The following is a 22,046-nucleotide window of genomic DNA, read 5'->3' on the forward strand; positions in this document are numbered from 1 at the left end:
CCCCCGTGCCGCCGGGAGCGGGGCTTTCCCCCTCCCGATAAGCCCCTCCCGCTCCCCCGCCTGGCTCAGCCCCTGACCCCCCCAACGCGCTCCGCTTCCCGCTGCCGCCAGCGCCCGCGCCTGCTCCGGGAGGAAGCGGGGCGGCGGCGGCCGGCCGAGCGGGACACGCCTTTCGCCCTCCCCGTCCCGGCCCCCCGGGCCCCACCGCCCACCGCGGGCGCGGCGCAGCGCAGCGCGGCCGCCGCGGCCCCGCCATGAGCCGGAGGTAGCGGCGGCCGCGCCTTCCGCAGCCGCCGCCGCCCGCTCCGCCGCGGCGGCGGCCGGGCCCGCGATGCCGAACCAGAAGGGCGGCAAGGGCAAAAAGAACAAGCGCGCCAACAGCAGCGGCGACGAGCAGGAGAACGGGGCGGCGGCGGGCGGCGGCGCCGCGGCGGGAGCGGGCGGCGGCGCCGCGGCGGGCGGCGGAGCCGGAGCGGCGGCGGCGGGCGGCGGCGGCGGGGCGGGCGGCGGAGCGGGCGGCGCGGCGGCCGCGGGCGGCGCGGCGCCCGGAGACGTCAAGAGCGGTGAGCGGCGGCCCGGGCCCCAGCGCCTTCCGCGGCCCGCCGTGGCGCAGGCGACGAGCGGCGGGCGGGGGGGCGGCGCGGGGGGCCGCGGCGGGGCGGGGGAGCGCCCGGCGAGACGGGGTGCGCGGGCGTGTGCCCGGGTGCGGTGGCGGGTCCGGGGGAGGAGGAGGAGGGTAGAGGGCGGGCGCCGCCCGGGGCCTTGCGCGGATGCTGCCGCCACCACCGCCGGGGTCCCCCCGAAATGCGCGGCGGGGCTGCTCTCCGGGGTGTCCCCGCCCGGTGACCCGCCCGAGGGCGCGGGCCTGCGCGGCGGCGGTGCTGCCGCCGAGGCCGCGGGCAGGCGGGGGGCGCCGCCCGGGCGGGAGCGCGGCCGCGGGGCAGAGCGCATCCCCGGCGGGGGGCGGGGGGCAGCGCCCGCCGGCGGCGGCCGCGTCCCGGCGCCTTCGGTGCTTAGTTGAAAAACCCCGACTTTATTTCGGCACGATTAAAAATGGAGTCTTACTTCTCGGTCCGTGCTATCTGGCGGCTCACAGCAGCTGGGTTTGCCGGGGCGGTGTACTCACTTTCCATCAACCATTTTATGCCGCCTTCGGTTGGCCGGTCGGATTTTGGTTCGGAGCGATTTTGGTGAGGTGTTTCTTACAGAAACTTGCACTGCTCTCCGTGTTGGGAAATAGTCTTGCTAATAATGATATTTCAGGCTAAATCTAAAGGTAGGCTAGGATTTTATTACACCTTTTGCTAGGCCAGAGAACCCCCACATCTTGGCTCTGGTGCTGGATTTGCAAACTGTGGCACGGGGTCCCTGCGCTTGAGTTCTTTTCCCCTCCCAAGTTGGACTGGAGCTTTTTACTCTCCATGCTTTGGAAAAAGTGGGAGGGCAGCTACAACTGCTTTTATACTTTGTGGCAGTAGTTTTGCCTGGCTGCTGTTTGCCAAAGGTAGTTCCAAGAATTGTACTTTGGTTTTCAAGATGTCTGATTCCCATGTATTATTTAATGGAAACTTTCCTTAACAATATTAGCCATTAATTACGAGTCACTTCAGCTCACAAGGTCTTTGCCAGGCTGCTTTTATAAGAATACTACTTACTCCAGAGAATCATGGAGAATGCTTAGAATTTCCTTTTGGGTTGGTTTCCTCTTTTTTTTTTTTTTTTTTTTTTTTTTGGCTATTTGTTCTGAGTGATTGAACAAGGGGGAAGAAGAAGGAAGATTAGCAGGGGTTAGTGAATTTCTAGAGCCTTTTTATCATGACTTCAATTAGTGATATGCGACATCCACTTTGCAGGCAGTGTCCTGGTGTGTGACGCTGTTGGATTTTGTTTAGTTTTTGAGGTGGGGAGAAACAACGTTCCCGAATTTTTTCACACAAGTCCAAGTGAAAGCAGAGGTGCATTTCTGGTGTGGCTGTTTTGCACGGGAATAATGAAGTGTTGTTCCTTGTGCGGATGCCACTGAAGGTGATGCTAGTGAGCACTGGAAGCAGTGCAGCTTGCTAGCTGGACAGGTTGTCAGTGTTCAGCTCAAAGACTGTGTGTTCCAGGTACCGTACATAGGCTTCCTCAGTGCTGGCCAGCTTCCTTGGAAGTTGAGGCTGCCTTTCCGGGAGCTGACCTGAGATGCTCCTTTATTGTCTCTCTCCCTGCTTCCAAATGACTTCAGTGGTCAGAAACATCCTTGACTCTTTTGTCAGATCCCCCCCACCCCACCCAACAGAGGTACAGCATTGCCTTCCACATCTGCTCTAAGTGCTGGGCCAGCACACCTGATCTTTGCCTTGACAGGTTCATTGCTTCTAGTCCTGTCTTTCATTTCAGATAATCATAAAGGCTAGAGGAGTAGGTCTCGTTGCTAGCTTTATTTTACGTCGGTTACTGCCCATCAGATGGTCCTGAGCTGGAAGTTTTGTAAATTGTATTCTCGCCAATAAATCCAAAGCTTTCAACAGTTTTGGTTCAGGAGATGAAAGGAGAAACTGCTCCTGTTGTGCTGCTGAGCAGGGAATCCAGCTCTTATGTGCAAGGAAAAGATTAGATGTTGATAATGGATTCCCTCAAGTCTTCAAAACCGATGAATCTGAAATGAAGCTATGTAGTGCAGCCGGGGCCATGGAGGCAGGTTTCCCATTACTAGACTCTAGGCATTTGTAAGAGGCTATGCACTTACAGTTACTTGATCACTAAGCAGTTTAGGGAGGACGCAGCCTGCTGCAGTGAGTTGTGAGGTTAATACAGTTCTGCTGTACACAGTCAACTCTCGATTATTCATGGGAGACTATCTGGGCTGCGGATTAAGTGTGCTGGGTGCGGGGAAGCTCTTTGCTGTGCTGCTTTTGCAGCATGCAGCTGCATGCTGCAACTCGTGCTGCCCAGGCCCACTGGTCCTGCGGGTCCCTCATCCCTGGGCTCGCTCCCCTCTCCTGTGTTGTCACTATATGCTGTTCTAGAATAATTTGTGTGTGTCTGGTGTTCTTGCTCTCCTACTGTCCCATCTTTACCCTGGAAAAGTGGTAGATGATCATAATGGCATAACCTGGTTTCTTTCATTAATGTGACAAGACAGAGTTATGGAGAGATGAAAGCAGCAGATACAATAATTGCAAATTTAAGATTGTCTGTGCAAACCTTGGCTTTGCATCATGATGTCAGTGTGAGACACTAATTACGCGGTCCCATCAGGACCCTGATTCACTCAGGGAAGGGATGGTGGTTCAGATATTTTTTTTGAAGTCTTCACAGTTCATTATGTGGTCCACATATTGTTTCTTCCCCCCATCCACACAGTGTAATGAAACAGAATTTTTTATTTCCTCTGGGCTTCTCTGTGCAGCTCTGCCTAGCAGTGCCATGTAATACAGAGCTGTCGTTATAGCACCCTTTTACAGTGGAAAGATGTTGTTCCCTTTTACATTTCAACAGATTTACCTTCAATCCCTGCACAATTTTCCCTCAAAGTGTCAGTCAGTTTTTGGCATGATGACTGAGAAACATAGGGTGATTTTTCCCCTGCCCCAAGAGGGCATCTGTTTATGCTTTTTTTGGTGGTGGTTTAATTCTTACGTGTTCAGAGCTCAAACCGCAATTGAAGGGTTCTAGACCCCTAGGGTGGAGAGCGCAACCACTGACCAGATGTGATGGTTTTTCTGTCGTGCACTGTAACTTTTCAGCAGGTATTGGGATGATGCCCACAAGGAGGATTCACATTCTGTAGCTGTGCCTTCCTTTCCTGTCTCTCCCATCAGACCAAGCAGGAATTCTATACATGATAAATTAGTCTTTCCTGACTAAAGTGCATCCATTTTCTGCATTGAATGAGGCACACATCATGGGGTGGGGTGGGGTGGGTGGACTAATTTAACGGTATTGCAGTGCACAGGGAAACTGAAATGCAGTGTCACAGCAAGCCTCATTTCTTAAGATTCCCTGTCTTCAGAGTGGTTGAATGATATTCCTAATAATTATGCAGTTTGGTTAAGAAAAGTAACGCAGAAAATTAGCTGGAAAACTGCATAATCTGAGCTGTCATCATGTAAAATTATACCAGCAGCTCCATGGGATTCTACATTTACTGATCACCAGCATTCCCAATGGCAGTAGTTGGTTACCTTCATCTGTGAGGAGTGTGAGGGGACAAGGCATTTTGTGAATACTTTGCCCTGAGCAGTGGAAGAGGAAAATCCACAGGGTTTACTTCAGATCTCAGGGCTCTGAGTGGCAAATTCCTTCTCTGTTTCTGCCTCACTGAGCCTAGGCACTTTTACACTGTCAGCTCCAGCTGTTTTATCCCTTCATCCTAGAAACTTCTCACTCTGGTCTGCACATATAGTTGCTTCTTACCCTAAAATTCTTTCTTCCATCCATTTTCTTTGCCTTGTTTCCATTCTTGGTCTCATTGTCCAGTAGACGGAAGTCCTCTTCCTCCCCTTGATGGTCAGTATCTTAGCATCTTGCTGCTTCATCCCCTTGTTGTTGTCACTCTCATCTCTCCAGTGTTGGTGTTAAGATGAGAGAAAAGGAGAAGCTGGCTTTCCTTATCTGTGGTTTTCCCTTTTAACGTGGGGTTCATTATAGCCAGATAAATTAGAGTAAGAAAAATACGGCATAGCTGTCTTTAAATTACTGTCTTACAGTGTATTGACCAGTTGTTTTAAGACCATACTTCTTCCCCTTGGGCATACGTGAGTGCATAAACTGCAAAAGTGGCAGAGCTGGTGAGTTGGTGTGTTGTCAGAGATCAGATTTGTACAGGATCTATGGGCATGAGAGTCCTTCAGGAGTAAAATAGCTGTGGGGGAGCTGGTGGAGGTGGTTGCTGTAGGTTTATATTTATATAATATGTATATTTATATATATAAAGCACCTATCACCATATTGATAAACATTCTTTTGATAAACCACACTGAAGCATGGTTTTCCAGGGGTGGAGTTCCTGCCATAGCAGCCGAGGGGTTGTGCGAGCAGTGCCCACCGCATGTGGCAGCTTCTGAACTTGTCTGTAGTTACCAGGATTTAAAATGGCCAGCTGTGCTTTTGCCCACTCTTCACCTGGGTTTCACAAATATGTAAGAGTGATTTACTTTCAAATAAAAATGCTAATGTAGGACCAATGTATGAAGAAGAAAATCAACAGTGACTAATGTATTGAAAGCTGTGACTGGCCAGCAATTAAGATTTGGAAAAAAAAAAATGATTATACTCTGGAGGTGGGATAGTTAAAGAGGGCCAGAAAAATCGTCAGTGCAATATTTAATTTAAAAATGTATTTTTAGAGCATGAATTGCTGTGGTATTTAAGCAAGGATTAATAATTGCTGTCAAATGTTTCCTGCTGCATATAACATCCAGTTCCAGTCTGGCACTCTAGTGATGTTGAGTATTGGCACCTTCTTTTTACTTAGCTTGAGGGAGTCCCATTGATACCAGTGAGACCACCTGGAAAATTAAGTTTCTATTCTGTTACAGTGACTACAAAATTTAATACCTATTAATTTTCTAAAGGAAAATCATTTTGCTTCATAATTCCATTGAGTTCTTCTAACTGCAGAAATCAATTGAATGCAAATTTCACTGTCTCTGTCAATGTGAATAGGGTTTGAAAGGACTTTCGTGTTAGTTTGACGATTTTTAAAACTATCTAATTCCATGCTTTTGTAGCAAATGCAATTCATGTTCTGCAAATCTTTGCAAATGGTGTAATGTCTATAGTATTATTCAATACTATAAATACTATCCTTTCATGCAAGCAGCTACACACCCATTTAATATTTTTTTTAACAGTTACTTGCTATCAAAATGTTATCAGTGCCCTGACGGCATTCTGTGGTCATGTGCTTAGTCATTTGCTCAAGTGAGGCACTTGCATGAGTAAGGGCTAGTCTTGATGTTTGTTAGGTTTCATATGAGGAAATACAGTTTTTGAACTGGTTGCTTTATTTTGTCTGTACTCATCCTGTACCTTCTGCCCAGTGATCTAACAAGTAGTGACAGGATGATTTCTAGTCTTTGGAGATATTTGTAAGTTTTCTTCAGCCTTGCTTACAGCCTTGCATATTGAGACATCCTTTGATGTTGAAGTACCGTGTTGACTGGCAGACGTCCATCCTTCTCTGCTTTTCTTCCTGCAGCATATGTGAGGGAAAAAACAGTGGTAAAACTTGCATCCAGCTCAGGGTAAAATATGCTCCAGCTAATCTTCAAGGTGTCTAAATTACAACAGCATTAGTAGGGCATGGGCTTTCTTTAAATAGTTTTGATAGAAATTCTGATCGTTTCAAAGAGGCCTCTTGAAGGAGTAATCTAGTCACTGGAGTGGGTAATTCCGTTTTGAAAGCTTGTGGGATTTTGAGTGGAGCGCTGGAATTTCCCCGTAGACTTTAGTGACATTTATCTTGAACGCGTTCACTTTATCTCTTTTCTCTGTCTGTCCTGCAATGGCAGAGCCTATCTGTTCTCCTTCCAGGGCTTGAGAGGGATATTGCTGTTGTTCATGTCTTGAATGCCTGCTGGGAGAGGAGATAGCTTCAGTCGGAGCCTGGCTATCGACTGTGCCTGGCACTCCCCATCGCTGCTTCTGGGCTACTGATACCCATTCTGGGAGCGGTGTACGTTGAGGTCTCTGTGTACTGCACAGATGCCAGAGATGGCACACGGGCAGGGCTGGGAGCCAGCACAGCATCGTGAGGGAGATGTCTATTTGAACAGACAGCTCCACAGTCAGGAGCTGCTATCTTGCAGAGATGTTGGGTACTGCAGCTAGGGTGACTGCATCTCTCTTTTCCCACTGAGCTTCTACCAGCATCTTTAGCCTTTAGCAGGGGAAATAAAAATACTGTCTGTCATATTGAAACTTGGGAAGGATAGACCAATGACACAAACATCCCTAGACCCCAAACTAAAAGAGGTGCTGATACCACTTGGTTCAACCTTTTCTCCTTTTTCTCTTCCCTTCTTGTGCTTTTGGACTGGATCTGGTGGCTAGCTGGCTCTTCATCTGGTCAAGTCCAGCCTGCGGTGTTTACATCTGTGCCGGGTATTAGGGCATCTACTGCTTGCCACAGTTACCTCTTTATTCCCAGCAGGAGTTGGAACTTGCTGCTGAAAACTTGCCGGGCAAGGACATTAGAGTCTGGTTTAGTTGTCAGGATGTCTGTTTCTTGAGGCACCACGGTTACTTTTCTGTAACATTTCAGGGTATTAAAAGCTATTGGAAAGCTACAGGGAGAGAATTTAATCGTGGAAATGCTTTTCTGTGAGGATGACTCATGTGCAGACAAAGCAACAGCCAGTGTTCAAAACACGTTAATGCCCACCGGTATTGAGATAGTCACTAATTTCTACATCACCGTGGTAGAGGTCACCAGAAAAATCCACCCTGTGCTGAGGAGTGCAAGGACTCTTCCTGGCCCTGGCGTGATTGCTTGTGGCTTGGAGGACCAGTTACTGCCTGACCTGGTTAAGCCAACTCGGAATTCACACGGGAGTATCAGAAGTGCATTGGCATTAGTTGTCTTCATGCTGATACAGGTGGAGCTCAGGCCTGTTCTCCTTTGTATGGTGAACTGGTGACATTTTCAGCTGGGTTGAGGGTATCACAGCACAAGCCAGGACAAGATTTCTCCTATGCAGAGAGGGTCTGTACATCCTAAGCGAAAGCCAGAGCTGGTGGTTGAGTTGTTCTCTGTGTTTGGATGGCAGGTATTAAATGAAAAGAAGCTGGCTAAGTAACTGTACAGATTATAGTGACTTCTGCAGGACCGTGTGAATTCTCATGATGGGTTTCAGCGGTGTAGGCAGTTGGTCCAGCCTGGAGCACAGATGGCTGTGTAAGCAAACCACAAAACTATTGTGCGCATGCAGGCGCCTGTCCTTCTTAGTTTATGCTGTTTTACTTTTGACTTTCTGACTGACTTTGGTAAGGTGATGGCTGAGCTGGGAGTGGGTGGTTGAATAAGAGCCACAGGTGTGACTTTGTATCACATGCTAATTGCTGGTTTCATAAACAGGCGCGAGCTCCGACTGTGCTGTAAGTTAGAAGGTGGTAATGTGGCAGGTGTGAGTTAAGCTTTCACGATTTCCCTGGCACATTCCCACTGCTGTGTAGTTACTAGGCCTTTCTGGTCTTCTGGTGGTTTTTTTTGTGAAGAGACTCCATTGGAGGCCAAGCGTGAAGTCAGCCAAAGTGGAGTGCATGGAGATGGTTCTAGCACCTACTGAGCCCTCCAGGAGTCCCATCATCTGAATTCCCAGGTGAACTCGGGTTTAGCAGCTCCAAATTACCTGAAATCTTTTCTAGAGGAAGGTGATGACTTCATCTGACTGCTCACCTAATAGTGACATCTTGCGCACGGGGTTAGCATGCCAAGGAGAGCTGGGCTGCTTACGGCTTTGTTCTCAAGTCCCTTCTAAGCGTAAATACTGACTGCAACTACTTGGTCCTGCGGTGGGATTGAGCTCCAGATCAGTATCTAAGTGTCAGTAGGTAGGTGCTTACATGTGGAAAGCTATCAGCTAGGCTTCCATTGTGATGAGGCATTGTCTGGAGTCAGTGGCTCTCAGAGGGTGATTCAGGTGGGTCTGCACTGGGTGTCCTACCAGCCTGAGCTCTGTCTATTGCTCACTGAAGATGGACTGCCAGCATTGGCTTCCCTTTCCAAGAATGTAAAAGGGAGTCTCATGACGCAGAAGAAAGCCTCTGTTTTAGGTGGCTTACTGGTCTAGTTGCTGTCTTGTTTTCTCCCCTCCCTTCTGGAGAACGGCTGGAAACTTTCATCTTGATCAGTCTGCAAAGATTGCTTAAGAAGTTTTGGGAGAGACATCCGTCATTGTCAAGTGAGTGTTATCAATATAAGTTATGAGTGGAGCTGTTTTGAAAGTCTTCTCATACTGTTTGTCGGCTGTTGCTTGTTGTTGCTGCGCTGGAGATCCAAGCCTGCCTTTTGGATCCACTAGTGAAACATTTTTTTCCCATTGCATTCTTCTTGCTGCATTCAGGCTCTGAGGAAGGTGGCTGATCATTTCTGTATTGCTGTATTATTTGTACTGTTTAACCAGTTATGCATATGGCAATACCATTTTGTCATGTCTTGGTAATCTTTCGAATATTAGATTATATTCCAAGGTTCACCAAAGCAAACACATTGGACAATTAATACAAGTTTTCTGTTCAGTCTGTTTTGTTGTTGTTGCGGTGGTTTATTTTCTACAGCTGCATTACAGTATTAGCACAATAATATTGTATGACTTCAATTAAAATAAAGCTACGCTGATGGCAGAGGAAATTCAGAAGATTCATGCAGATGGTTGGTAGGGAGTAGCCTTCCACAGAAATGACTCAGCTCTGGTTCAAGCTGGCAGAGTGAACAATTCCGAGCTGTGTAGCGTTGTGAAGAGAGCACTGTTCATGGCAAAGTCATGGTAGAAGTTAAAGTGCTTAATTTGCAAAGTGTGTGTCCCACAGGTACCTTTCTGGCCTAGGTAATGCACTAGGAAATGTCCTTGGCATAGATTATGAGATGCTAGAGTAACAGTAGACCAAAATCAAGCCATAGTAAGTGTCTTGCAGCCAATGCAGTGCCAAACCCTTACCTTTTCTTTGATAATTTCTTTTTCCGCATCCATAGCAACCTACTGTCGCCTGCCGTTGTTTTAAGATGACAGTAGAGCTGCCTTTTCCAACAGCTGCCATGCTTCTCTCTCCTCTGCCCCCAGCCTCACATGTTTAACACCTCCCTTGAGCTTTACCAGTGTTTGCAAGTCTGTGTGGCAAGCTGAAACCTACGCTGATGAGTACAGGAAATAATTATCTGTTTCTGTCCACTGACTGAAAAACTGGTGCTTAACACAATGGATAATGTGGGAATGTGGCAGGGGAAGAGCAAATTTTGCTTTAGGCATCTGCATTGAGGACTTGGAACAAATGAGAGCAGTCATGAAACTGAAGCCACGGAGTCATTGCATTTGGCTTGCTGGGTGCATCTTTGGTTTTATGATGGGTGTGTAAACAGAAGTAAACAACATTCTCCTCCATTTACTTCACCAGAGGGAAGTTCCTCAGGCAGCTGTTGTTCTGCTGCTTTCATCTGGGTCATGAAACGGGAAGGGTAGTCTTCATAGACCCTCTTTCTTTTTTATTGAAAGGTAGAAACTGGTTTTTTGTTGAAGGAAATTCGTCTCAGCTGTCTGTTTATATTCCTGGCTTTTATTGATGTTTGTAAACTGAATGGAAAAACTGAGAAAAAGCTGCACACCCAAACCAGCTTCCTTGCAGTCTTCTGTCATGGTCTTGTTTTTGAAAGAATGGTTAATTTTATGGTAGTCCATCAGACATAAAACATAATCTTGTTTAAACCATGAGCTATCTTTGCTTAAATGAACATTTGTTGGGAATGTTGTATGTTATTTCTGTTTTAGAGGACATGTGCTACCCCTTGCCACTTTTTTCAGAATTGCTGATCAAAATTGCTACAGTGGAATATGAAAAGACATTTATTCTTTCTGTGGAAACACAACTTTTTGAAAGAAGCAGTGTGCAATTGTAGTTGCAACCTGGCAGCTTGTCTGTTACAGCCGTGCACTTGGTCTAAATGTTGAAGCTGTTCTGCCACAGAAAACTGCATGCTGCCTGGTTTTGTTCTCTTAGGCTGTGAAAACTATCTTGAAACTGAGAGGTAAAATAGAGGGTCATTTAGGCATTCTTTTAGAAGGGTCTGCTGGGAGCATGTATGCTGCTGTGATACCTGGTAATCTTTCATTTTTCCTGAAGTTCAGTTTCATGGCTGTGGAAACCAGAAATCCATCGTGCTATTAGCTACTTGGAAGGATATTATATTTAGGTGACAAACCAGCTTGGGGCTGCAGGTGTGGATGGGTACTTTGGCCATGTGAATTTCTATTTACTCCCCTTTATTGTCTTTCTTGACAGTAATCATTGTACTGTTACCATGAAGACATTAAGGTGATGATTCTAGCTCTGAATTTGTGAAGAATAATCTCAAAATGCATTTCTAATTAATGGGAAATAGAAGGGCTTGATAACAAAAATTTTTAAAGTTTTGTAATTCTGTAATAAGTGTTTTGTCTCATTTGTAAAATGATGATTAAATAACCCAGAGCACTTCCAAGGGTCTGAATTGATGGGAAGAGCTCTTCACATTTGCTAATGTGGCTCCCATACTAAGTGATCTGAACGCTGTCTCTTTTGCTCTTAAGGCATATATGTTGCTGTGACCTGGGCAAGTTGCACAAAAAATAGCTTTGTTTTCCATTTCTTATTTATTCTTTATGTAGGAACATGTGGCATGATTACGTTTGGCAGGAGACAGGAATGGAGAGAAGTCTGCAAGGGATGTTCAGTCCTGCACAGTCTATCTTGTACGGATAGACCTGCTGGAATTTGAAATATTGGGCAGAATCAAATGTTGGCTTGAGGTTTTTGTGTGCTTTTCAGGTAGTGGAGTTTTCTGCTGTGTTAAATACAAGGATATTGACCTGGTTTTGGCTGGGATAGAATTAGTTTTCAGTAGCTGGTACAATGCTGTTTTGGATTTAGCATGAGATAGTGTTGATAACACACTGATGATTTCAGTTGTTGCTGGGTAATCCTTATGCCAAGCCAAGGACTTTTCAGTTTCTCGGCCCTTGCCAGTGAGAGGGCTGGAGTGACACAAGAAATGGGGCAGGACACAGCCAGGAGAGCTGGCCCAAACTAGCCAAAGGGATATTCCATACCATGGGACATCATGTTCCATATGTAATTGGGGAGGAGTTGGCTGGGGCCTACCGATGGCTGCTCAGGGACTGGCTGGGCATCAGTCAGCAGGTGGTGAGCAGTTGTGTTGTGCATTACTTGGTGGTTTTTTCCTTTTGGGTTTTATTCCTCTCCTTATTACAGTTGTTGTTGTTATTATTACGATTTTATGTTTTATTTCAATAGTTAAATTGTTTTTATCTCAACCTATGAGTTGTAAACCTTTTCCTGATTCTCCTGCCCACCCCAAGTGGGGGTGGCGGATGGCTGCGTGGTGCTTTGCTGCCGGCTGGGGTTAAAGTACAACAACACTACAGAAGCGGCAGAAGTTTCTAGTGAGACAACTTGCGTTAGCCTTGATGGGCTCTTCAGTTTCTGTTGTGGAAATACTGCAGTTTTTATCAAGGCCTTCTCCACATCAGCAGACTTCGCTGATAACAAACCTGTGTCATTGAAAGCTGGTGTTTTGACTGGCATGGGATTAACCTTTCTGTGGGCATGGCCACGTGACAGAGATACCTGTGGGTTTTCTAGAGTATTCCCTGTGCTACTACAATGACAGTAGTGAAATGTCAGATGAGTAGGGACCAGCTTCTCCTCTTAGCAACAGTGTTTTCCAAAACAATCCCAGTGACACCATTCAACGATTCAGTGGAGCCTTGCATGGGGGAAGGCTCTTGTTCACTCTGCTGCTTTCTTCCAGCTGCCCTAGACCTGCTTTTGCTACGGTGATTGTGTGACCAGCCAATTCGCACCGAGTAGGTAGAAGATCAGATGAGGGAATGTCTGAAAAGTTTGTAGTCATGTAGTTAATTTGAGTGCTGAAAAAGGTGTCTCTGTCCAAAACTTGAAGCTTTTTCTTGCTCATAGTTACACTGTGTAGGATGCTTCCCAGGTAATCTAATATCTATAAGTTCTTGAGGAGACGCTGGAGAAGATCCCATTCCCTAGTCCTTCCATTGACCAACCAGGAAAAAGGGGGAAAATCTATGGAAAGTCACCTTTACAAAAGCCTTGAGACACCCAATACATGATCAGTATCAATTGTAGACAAGCTCTGTGGAGTACACAGGCTGTGGTATTTTTTTCTGTATTTCAGCCACTTATTTATCAATTTCATTTTTTGTCCACATAATTAAGGGGCTGTAAACTTCTCAGGGGGCTAGAGATCAGATTTTTTTGCATCCAAACCAAAAAACATGTTCAAAGGTTAATCAAGGAAACACTTTTCTTACTCAGTCGGTTAACAGTGTGGAGGAACAAGTGTAGAGTCTTTGTTCTAAAGCGGAGATCTCTAGACTTGTCTGTATAGTAACTTTCTCGGCTGTCAGCTATAATTATACCTGTGACTGCTAGAACATTTACACTCTGAAACACAGGGGGAGCATAAGTGGATTTTTGGCATGTTCGTTCTTCCTGCCTCCTGGCAGTGGTGGAAAGGAATATGTACCAAAATAGATGAATAAAGGAAATGCGTAAGTGAGAACTGTTTGTATCGGTACCTCTGGTATCTTGCTGCACATCTGACTTTTGATGGTTTGTCTTTAATGGTTTCAGTTTAACTGACTTCTCTGAGATAAATTGGATAAGGATGCTATAATTGCAGACTATACTTTCAGACCCTAAATATGATGAAAGAATAATTGACAATAAAAAAAAAACTTTGTAGAGATGCTTGGTGTGGCATAGTGTGACTGGAATTGAAATCTGGGAGAATGGGTGGGGGAACTCTCTGAACTGGTAAACTGACAGATTTTGTTTCAGAGCAGGTAAGTTTTTTGCTCTTGGCCAGCAATGTTATGCTCAATAATACACAGTGAAAAACGTGGAGAGAAATTAGTCATTGGTAGCCAGTGAAATTAATGCTTCTCAAAGACATCTCAAAACCTGCATGTTCTTAGCGGGCTTTTCAGAGACTTTTCGGAGACAGCTAGTAAGAATATAGGTGTCACATGTATAGAAGGAGCTCTCCAAAGAGTCTCTAGGGAAAGCTTCTCTTACCTCTGTTCTCCCCAATTTGGTAATTTGCTTTTAATGACTGAACAAGTCCATATTTTGAAATGAAATAGGCTTTTGTTTGATTTAAGAGGAAGTTTTTGGGAATGTGCTTTGCTTGCCATTTGTAGGCCAGTCCCTGAAGGAAAGGTATTGCAGAAAATTCTCCTTGCAACTGTGTTGCTTCTGGCGTAGAAACAGAGGCAGAGAAATGAGGTGAAGGTTGTGGCATTTTCCAGGGAATGGCTCAGGAAAATCTTCTCATGCTCTTTGTGCCCGGCTCTTCTGGATGAGTAAGTCTTAAGAGCTACCGTAATCTTGAATTTACTGAAGATAACCTTGAAGGTTTTGTCCAGTGGTTTGTTTATAGCCTTTTAACAAAAACTTGTTGGGAAGAGGCAAAACCACTAGCATGGCAAAGGTCTGTTGTTGTAAAGCATCTGGTCTATTACTGCTGTAGGACAGGTGGTGATAGGTAGTGTGCCTGTTACTGAGAGTCTTGAGTAAAAGTAAATGTAGCAGTGTTAGACCTATCGTCCCACCGCAAATGATGTTGTATTATTTGTGCTAGTAGCGACAAGAATGGGATTAAAAGCAATGCAATCGAGTGGTGGTTTTTTCTGTGCTTATAAGATAGAAATTTGAAGTTCTAAGAAAAAAAAAAACCGACCCTGCATCATGGCAGTCTCTCTCCACAAGGCTTGGTGTACTTCTTTTGCAAGTCCTGGACCCCTGGCTGAGACTGGGGAACTGCAGGGGACCATTTGCTCTGTTTCATGTGGAATGAGACAGGACTTGACCATGGAGGACCCTGAAGAAGCCTGCTAGTATTTGGGTACAGCAGTGCAGAGGTTAAAAGGCAGCCTGCCAGCCCTGTTGGAGCAGTGTTTTTTGGTGAAGTGGAGGAAGTAGGAAGTCAGAAATACAGAGGAGAAACATTTGTAATACTTGAGTAAGCATCTAAAAACTTCATGATTAGAAACTCTTAAGATCCAATAGAAACTGCAGCTGAAAATTTCCTGTCCTTTCTGTGCCTCCCAGCTGCAACTGAGCAGCCAGAAACATGAGTCGTATGTGCTCTGTGGTACTTTGGTGAGGGAGGTGATATTGGTCCATAAATGCAGAATACTTTTTGTAGAGCATTTTTGTGTCGAAGTTGATGTTTCAGGGAGAGAATTGAAATAAACTGTTCTTTGCTCAAGGATATAGCAAAGGCTGCTACTTTGCTGATAAAAAGACCATGTGGCGTTCGGTTTTTTTAACCTGTGTTGCAAAACTGGTTTGTGAAATTTAGCTATCCAGGAGGTCGGTGATGGTGGTATAGTCTACGTTTGCCTCAGCAATGTAATGACAGCCCTTCTTTCTGTAATAGGAACATAAGCTGTTTGTCTTGCTTTTCAAAGGCCTCTGCTTCCTTCTTTTCTCCCTAGCTGTTGTCTCTTGCTCAGTCCCAAAGAAAAGATCAACTCCTGCCTCTCTCTGTGATTGCAAAGCCAGGCTCTATAGCCTACTTATTTTTCAAACAAACATCTCTGTGTATTCCCCCCATGTTGCCCCTCAGGCTTCAAAGCAGCCCTCCAGAAGCATCCACAAAGCTTTCTCCTTACTTCTTAAGGCCTTGCAACAGTATCCGCAAACCCTTGAGGAGGGCTGATGCTTCTGAGGTGCTTTGACTTTGAATATTAAACAAACTGTAATGTCATTTTGTTTCTTTATTCTTTCATTTCCGTATCTCCTTTCATGTACTTAACTTTTTTTGGCAAAGGCTGCTTTTTGCCTTGACCCAGAGTTCTAGTGCTTGTGGGCCCTTCAATGATACAGATCATGAGTAATAGCTTACCTGCCTATTTGGCACAGTATTTAAAGAAGTATTGCAATTAGCGGGCCATTAAGTTATTAATGTATCCATTTTATCTTCCACAGAAGCCCCTTGTGCTACTCCACTGATCTGTAGCTTTGGAAGGCCAGTGGACCTGGAGAAGGATGACTACCAGAAGGTTATATGCAACAACGAGCATTGTCCATACAGCACTTGGATGCACCTTCAGTGCTTCTATGAGTGGGAAAGCAGCATTCTTGTCCAGTTCAATTGCATTGGCAGAGCCAGGAGCTGGAACGAAAAGCAGTGTCGCCAAAACATGTGGACAAAGAAGGGATATGACCTGGCTTTTCGCTTTTGCTCCTGTCGGTGTGGGCAGGGTCATTTGAAGAAGGACACTGACTGGTACCAGGTGAAGCGGATGCAGGATGATAAGAAGAAAAAATCAGTGTTGGAGAAGAGTATGGGAAGGTCAATGGCAGAGTCAGCAGAGGAGGCCAAAAAAGGCAGGCTGGCCAATAAGCCGCAGAAAGGCTTGAGTAATGACCTCCAGCGAAGGCACTCAATGGACAGGCAGAATTCCCAGGAGAAGGGTGTCATGGGTGGCAGCTACACCGTGCGTTCACCTTGTGTCTCTCCTGGCCAGTCTCCACCCACTGGCTACTCTATTCTTGCCCCCACACATTTCAGCGGCCCTCGTTCCTCACGATACTTAGGAGAGTTTTTGAAGAACGCCATTCACCTGGAGCCCCATAAGAAGAACATGGCTAGTGGAGGCATGTTCAGGAACGCGCATTTTGATTATGGGGCAGCTGGCTTGCAAGCACATAGATCAGGACACTTCGATGCCCCTGTGCAGTTTTTGAGAAGGCTTGATCTATCTGAGCTGCTTACTCACATCCCCAGGCATAAATTGAATACTTTCCACGTGCGGATGGAAGACGATGCCCAGGTGGGCCAAGGGGAGGACCTTCGGAAGTTCATCCTTGCTGCTCTTAGTGCCAGCCACAGGAACGTTGTAAACTGTGCGCTATGCCATAGGGCGCTGCCAGTGTTTGAACAGTTTCCGCTGGTGGACGGGACCCTGTTCCTTAGCCCATCGAGACATGATGAGATTGAATATGATGTTCCCTGTCACCTTCAAGGTACAGGTTGTCTGTCAGTCATGCTAGGTTTCATTAAATGATGGAACTACCTTCTGTGCCCTGTCCCTCCCATTATAGATTTTCATCCTAATTCTGCATTTTTAAGCAGTTCTGTAAAGCTTGAAGTCACGTCCAAATTGATCATGTGGAGCAGATTGAAACACTTACGAGGAATTACAAAAAGCAAATGCCATATAGGAAGATCCATGCCTTGTGTTTGGGTTTACAACTAAGAGATTTCTCATCTGGTTTCTAGGTAGACCATGGCAAGGTTTTCCAGCCAATCTGTTCTGCAGTATGCGTGTGCTGATTGATCTGTTGTGAGCTTTACTCCAAGATATGCATCAATCTTTTAAATAACCTTTTAAATTTAAGCATGCTGTACTGCAGCATGGGTGAAAGTTATATTTGTACCACAGGTGGGGTGAGGTGCCTCTCATCTGCTTTCAGACTAGAGAATGTCAGTTTTGTTCACAGCAAACTATTTATTTATTTATTTTTATACAGAAGGGGCTGTAGTCTGGCCTATGTTAACACCAGCCTGAGAGGTTGGATGTAGTAAAAGTAAGCTTTTAGTACGGTAGATTGAAGTAGCAGTGGTGTAGCAAGGGTTTTAGACTTATTTCCAAACTCCCACCTGTTTGGACTGCATCCTGATCATGACCCAGCTCTGAGCTGAGTTCAGACCAAGGCGTATATTGCTTTTCTCCTCCTAGAGAAACAAATGGATGTGGGCTAGGGTGAGCTCTTTCTGAAAGCTGTGCCCCAAACTGAGTGATCAGAGTGATACACAGCAAAACATGCCTGTCCTGCAGCCTGCTGGCAGCCAGCGTGGCTAATAGAAGTCTGAGAAAGTATTTCTAATTTGGTGTTCAAAAACATATAATTCTATGTTGAAAAGTGTGTTGGGAAGGCATTAACAAGAGGTATTTTGACATTTAAGTTTACCTCCTTTCAATAAAATTATATGTTATATCCCATGCATGGTCATAATATGTGTTATGTAACATTCCTTTGCTCAACAAACTTTGTATTTATTTTTTTTCTTTTCCTTAAATCATGGCACTAAGTCACTAAACTGTATTCATGCTAACATTATTGTTTCTGTCTTGCCTAATGTACTTTAAGCAGAAAAAGTGATAGGCAAATACACAAGTGAAAAAAGCTCCAGGATAAACAGAATATACCTATGTGGGAGAACAGCGCTTATTGGCTTTGGTGGGGAGGCACAGTGCGCTTGTGATTTTATCGGTACTAATAGCTGGTTTAGTAATAGTGAAACTCATCACTTGTTAACATTTGCCACTAAGAATGAAACTGTGATTTTATTTTTTTTTTCAATTAAGTGTTCCTTACCCATTGGATGATACATCTGAAAAACTTGCTCAGACAAGATGCCATGAATAATTAATTGTTAATTTTTTTACCTCCTTGTCCTGGGTAAAATGGTTTATTATCAGAAGTACTCTTTCAAATGAAATTAAGCTTACACGATGCTGTTCCAAGGTGTTATTTTCTCTTCAGAACAGAAAATTACTTCTTTTATTTCAGGCATGTTTAAGATATCAGATGCCTCGTTTCCTGTATAACAGGGATCCTGAAAATTAAGCAGTAGAAGAGTGCAGTATTTTAATGTGTGGGAACAGTGCAGAACTTTAGATGGGGAAAATTATTTTATCTTTGTGCACAACACAAAACTTCTGTGCGTGGACTTATTTGAACGTCTCCAATCTTGAGTGTTCCCTTTAGGAACAGAGTTTATTGTATTTGCACTTTAGTCTCATCACATCACATTTTCTAGGGCCAGACATGACAATGTGGAATAACTTAATCTTTACCTGCTCATACTAGCAAAAATATTTTGTATATATTTTAAGAAGAATCTCATTTTTCTAAAACAGTTTGCTTAAAAACCAAAACAAGTTAAACCCCCAACTGTTGATTTTGAAAGTGTCTGGTATGGACTAATCACGAATAGTTAATATTTTATTCACTTTCATCTAGAAGAGTCACGAGATGTGTGTGTTGATTAAATTACAGGTTGTGATGTTTCAGTACTTCGATGCTAAAAAGCACAAATTGAAATCAGAAATAAACACATATTATATGCAGTCCTGTTTTGTAGCTGGTCCATAACTGCACTACTGCTTAACTTTGTCTTACATAGCAGTGAAAAGTATTGTATATTACAGAATTAGTACTCTGTGTCAGCCCACTTCTAATAGCTGACAAACTACAAATCAATTCGCTCACTACAAATGGGGCACAATCTAGATGCCAGATCTTTGTAATTTGTGTAGGGCTTTTCATTTTGTGTGAAATTTGCATCTTGGATTTTGCATTGTTGAGTTTAGTCACATTTATGTGAAGAAAATATTTCATTTTCAAGTCTGAGCCACTTATTTTTATGGAAGTCAATATAATTCAGGTTTTGAAAGTCCTTGTGCATACAGAGCCTAAGGTCGTGATAGAGCTTGATAGATTTGTAGTTCTGAATGGCATGTTAAAGTCCGGGTATGTGTCATATATAATGTTTTTAAACATACTGTCAACAAACTGTCAGGAAAAAGTACATGAAAGAAAATTGCTCTTCTGCCTGTTGCTTGTTTCCATGAGGAATATTAGGTTTTAGTTCCCTCTTTGCTGGAAGATTTTGGCAAGTTGTTAAATGAATCTGTACCCGGATTGCTAATAAACTTCAACACTTCTCCACTTCTTCTGTCAGGTGGGGATGAAGCTAGGGCACAATCTTGGTTTTGGAAACACTGCAGCTGCTCATACAGGTTAACCTGGCATCTCTTCATGGAGCTTCAGCATCTCCTTTTACAAAATAATTTGCTAAAGTCTACCAGCAAATCAAGGAAGGGAGAGTGGGCAGGATGATGACTAATTCCTAAGTTTTGCATCCATGGAAAATAGCTTCAGTCAAGCCTTGTGTATTTCCTGTAGGGAAACATTTTTTTACTTTATCACTCAGCTTTTTTAAAAACAAACAAAAATAATTATAAGGTGTGATTTGTATCACTAAAGGGCAGATAACGCGTTGCAGGAAATGTCTGTTTTAATCTTCTGTTCTAGTCTCCTTAAGAAATGTCTTTCCTGTCCACAGGAAGGCTTATGCACCTCTATGCTGTTTGTGTAGACTGCTTAGAAGGGGTTCACAAAATTATCTGCATTAAGTGCAAGTCCCGATGGGATGGAAGCTGGCATCAGCTGGGAACTATGTATACCTACGATATTCTGGCAGCATCTCCCTGTTGTCAGGTTAGTACCATATGTAAATAAGACTCATAAGGTGAAATTCCAACTGATGATACATAAAGCCAAGCTTTGAGTATCTCTTTTCCCTGCCCTTCTTCCATCTTTCTTTTCCAGCCTGTACCTATGAGCGCAATACAAGAAAGCTGACTGATTCCCTGTCCCTTTGTCTTAACTTATGAGGCGGAGTGGCCTATTGCTAGACAAAAGCCAGTGCAATGATCAGTGGTTAATACCTATGTTTTAAAATAAAGCCCCTTTAAATGCATTCCCGATTAAATCTGATGGTCACTAGCAAGTATGTTTGACATCAGATATAAGTCCAGTAGTATTTTAATAACAACTGCACATTTTGAGCAGATGTTTAATGTATTCAAGTTTCTTTTAGTGCTTGAATTGTGTTTTGTTGTAAGATAATTGAAGCAAAAAAAGCCAAGGGAACAGAAAGGGCTAAAGTGTCTTTGTGCTTGGAGATTACCCAGCTCTCCTTAACCTTTGCTGTGACTGGCTCTGGTGGTGGTACTCCACCACGGCCTGAAGCAGCATAGTTTTCATTAAATGTTCACCTGAGCTTTACATTGGGTGAGATGTATCCAAGGCCTGGGGTTACTCCAGAGCAGACATGTGCCTGATGCAGCAGGATCATCAGCATCCAAGAGAATTGTCCATGTGATGGGCAGAGTACTTTAGTTGTGCAGATGGGGTTAGACAGCCATGGAAAAAGCATTCATCTGGGAATGGCTCAGTGGTCTGCTTGGGATGCTCAGGAGCGGGCTGTTGCCTTCGAACACGCATTTGTTGTTACTGGGTTAGGATGTGAGCATCACAGAGATGCACTCATTCAAAGTGTGATCAGTTCATGGTAATGTGCATGCTTAAGAGCAATCTAAAATACAGTTTTGTCAATATGTGAAATGCCATTTTATTTTAAATTAAACATATTTACCAAAATATGTTGCTCAAAAGACAAGTGGTGTTGCTGCTGATGGTTAAAGTGACGTTGGTAACAATTACGACTAAAGACAGAGATATTACCTCCAAATTTAGAGCCTCTTCAGATTGTAATTTTTTCTAAAAAATGGGGACTTTTAAAGATAAAACACTGATGCTGACTTGCTAGCTCTGTAAAAGCCAGCAAATTTAAATTTGAATTGCTTCCGTAGAACGTACAAGACAAGAATTAAGGTCTCATTATACAAGATCCTTAATTATATGATTAATGGACAGTGTGACAGTACATGGTAAGTAATAGAACTGAGTATGAAATCATTAGCTGCCAGTGACTGTGATTGCCAGATAATACGCATTATTGTTTCACCATGATTGTTACAGATGATTCTGTGCATACAGAGGAATGACATTTAAATATGGTATGTAATTTAACTCTAAATTGCCTTGCTAATTTTATTTTGAATAATTTCATACTTAATTTCAAAATATTTAATAATCCATCACAAATGTGCATGTAGGATAATGAACTGCAGCCACTGTCAGATTACTAGCATCTAGCTGATGTGCTGGACAGTGGCAAGGGGGAAACGCCACTTTGGTTAAGAAAATCATACAAATCCAAACCCTACTAGGCTGTTATTACTTAGAAATTCTACTTTTCAAGCAGAGAAGATGCCTGTGGAGCTGGTGGTTTGTTTGAGTCGTCTCGACAGTAATAGTACTTCAATAATTTTTTGCCATCCCTGTCCCAGGAAAATTCCTTTAATCCAGCTTGGCAAAGAAAATAACTGTTCTTTTCAGTGAAGAGCTGAGGCTTTCATTAGCATATTGGGCAGTGAGGTTAAGCTGTGGTACAGGTCACACACTCGCTGCTCATTTGCCACCTTTGCTCTTAAACTCCTTTATGATCTCAAATCCCTTCTACTTCTCCTGAGTATTTCAAACGCCCTACTGAGCTTTCACACCACCAGTTGCATTCTTTAAATCCAGTGGGCTGGGTTGCTCAGCTAGATTTTTTCTGAAGACTTACTGTTTTTTGTTGCTGCTGAACATTAATAGCTCTGTCTGTT

General features: G+C 44.1%; 1 protein-coding gene across 3 annotated transcripts in view; it reads left to right on the forward strand.

The window, feature by feature from the left end:
• Positions 1-240: 240 nt before the first annotated feature.
• HECA (hdc homolog, cell cycle regulator) overlaps positions 241-22,046 on the forward strand; it is a 49,860-nt gene continuing 28,054 nt past the window's right edge. For all 3 annotated transcript variants that reach the window (XR_005104796.1, XR_005104795.1, XM_037391149.1), the window contains exons 1-3: positions 241-563; positions 15,727-16,767; positions 19,877-20,031. Coding sequence is in view for 1 of the 3 variants with exons in the window: in XM_037391149.1 (XP_037247046.1) it covers positions 332-563; positions 15,727-16,767; positions 19,877-20,031 (1,428 nt within the window). In the remaining 2 variants the exon portion in view is untranslated. The remainder of the gene's footprint in view (positions 564-15,726; positions 16,768-19,876; positions 20,032-22,046) is intronic.

The sequence above is a fragment of the Falco rusticolus genome, chromosome 6 (genome assembly GCF_015220075.1).
Source record: "Falco rusticolus isolate bFalRus1 chromosome 6, bFalRus1.pri, whole genome shotgun sequence".
Classification (NCBI taxonomy): Eukaryota; Metazoa; Chordata; class Aves; order Falconiformes; family Falconidae; genus Falco; species Falco rusticolus.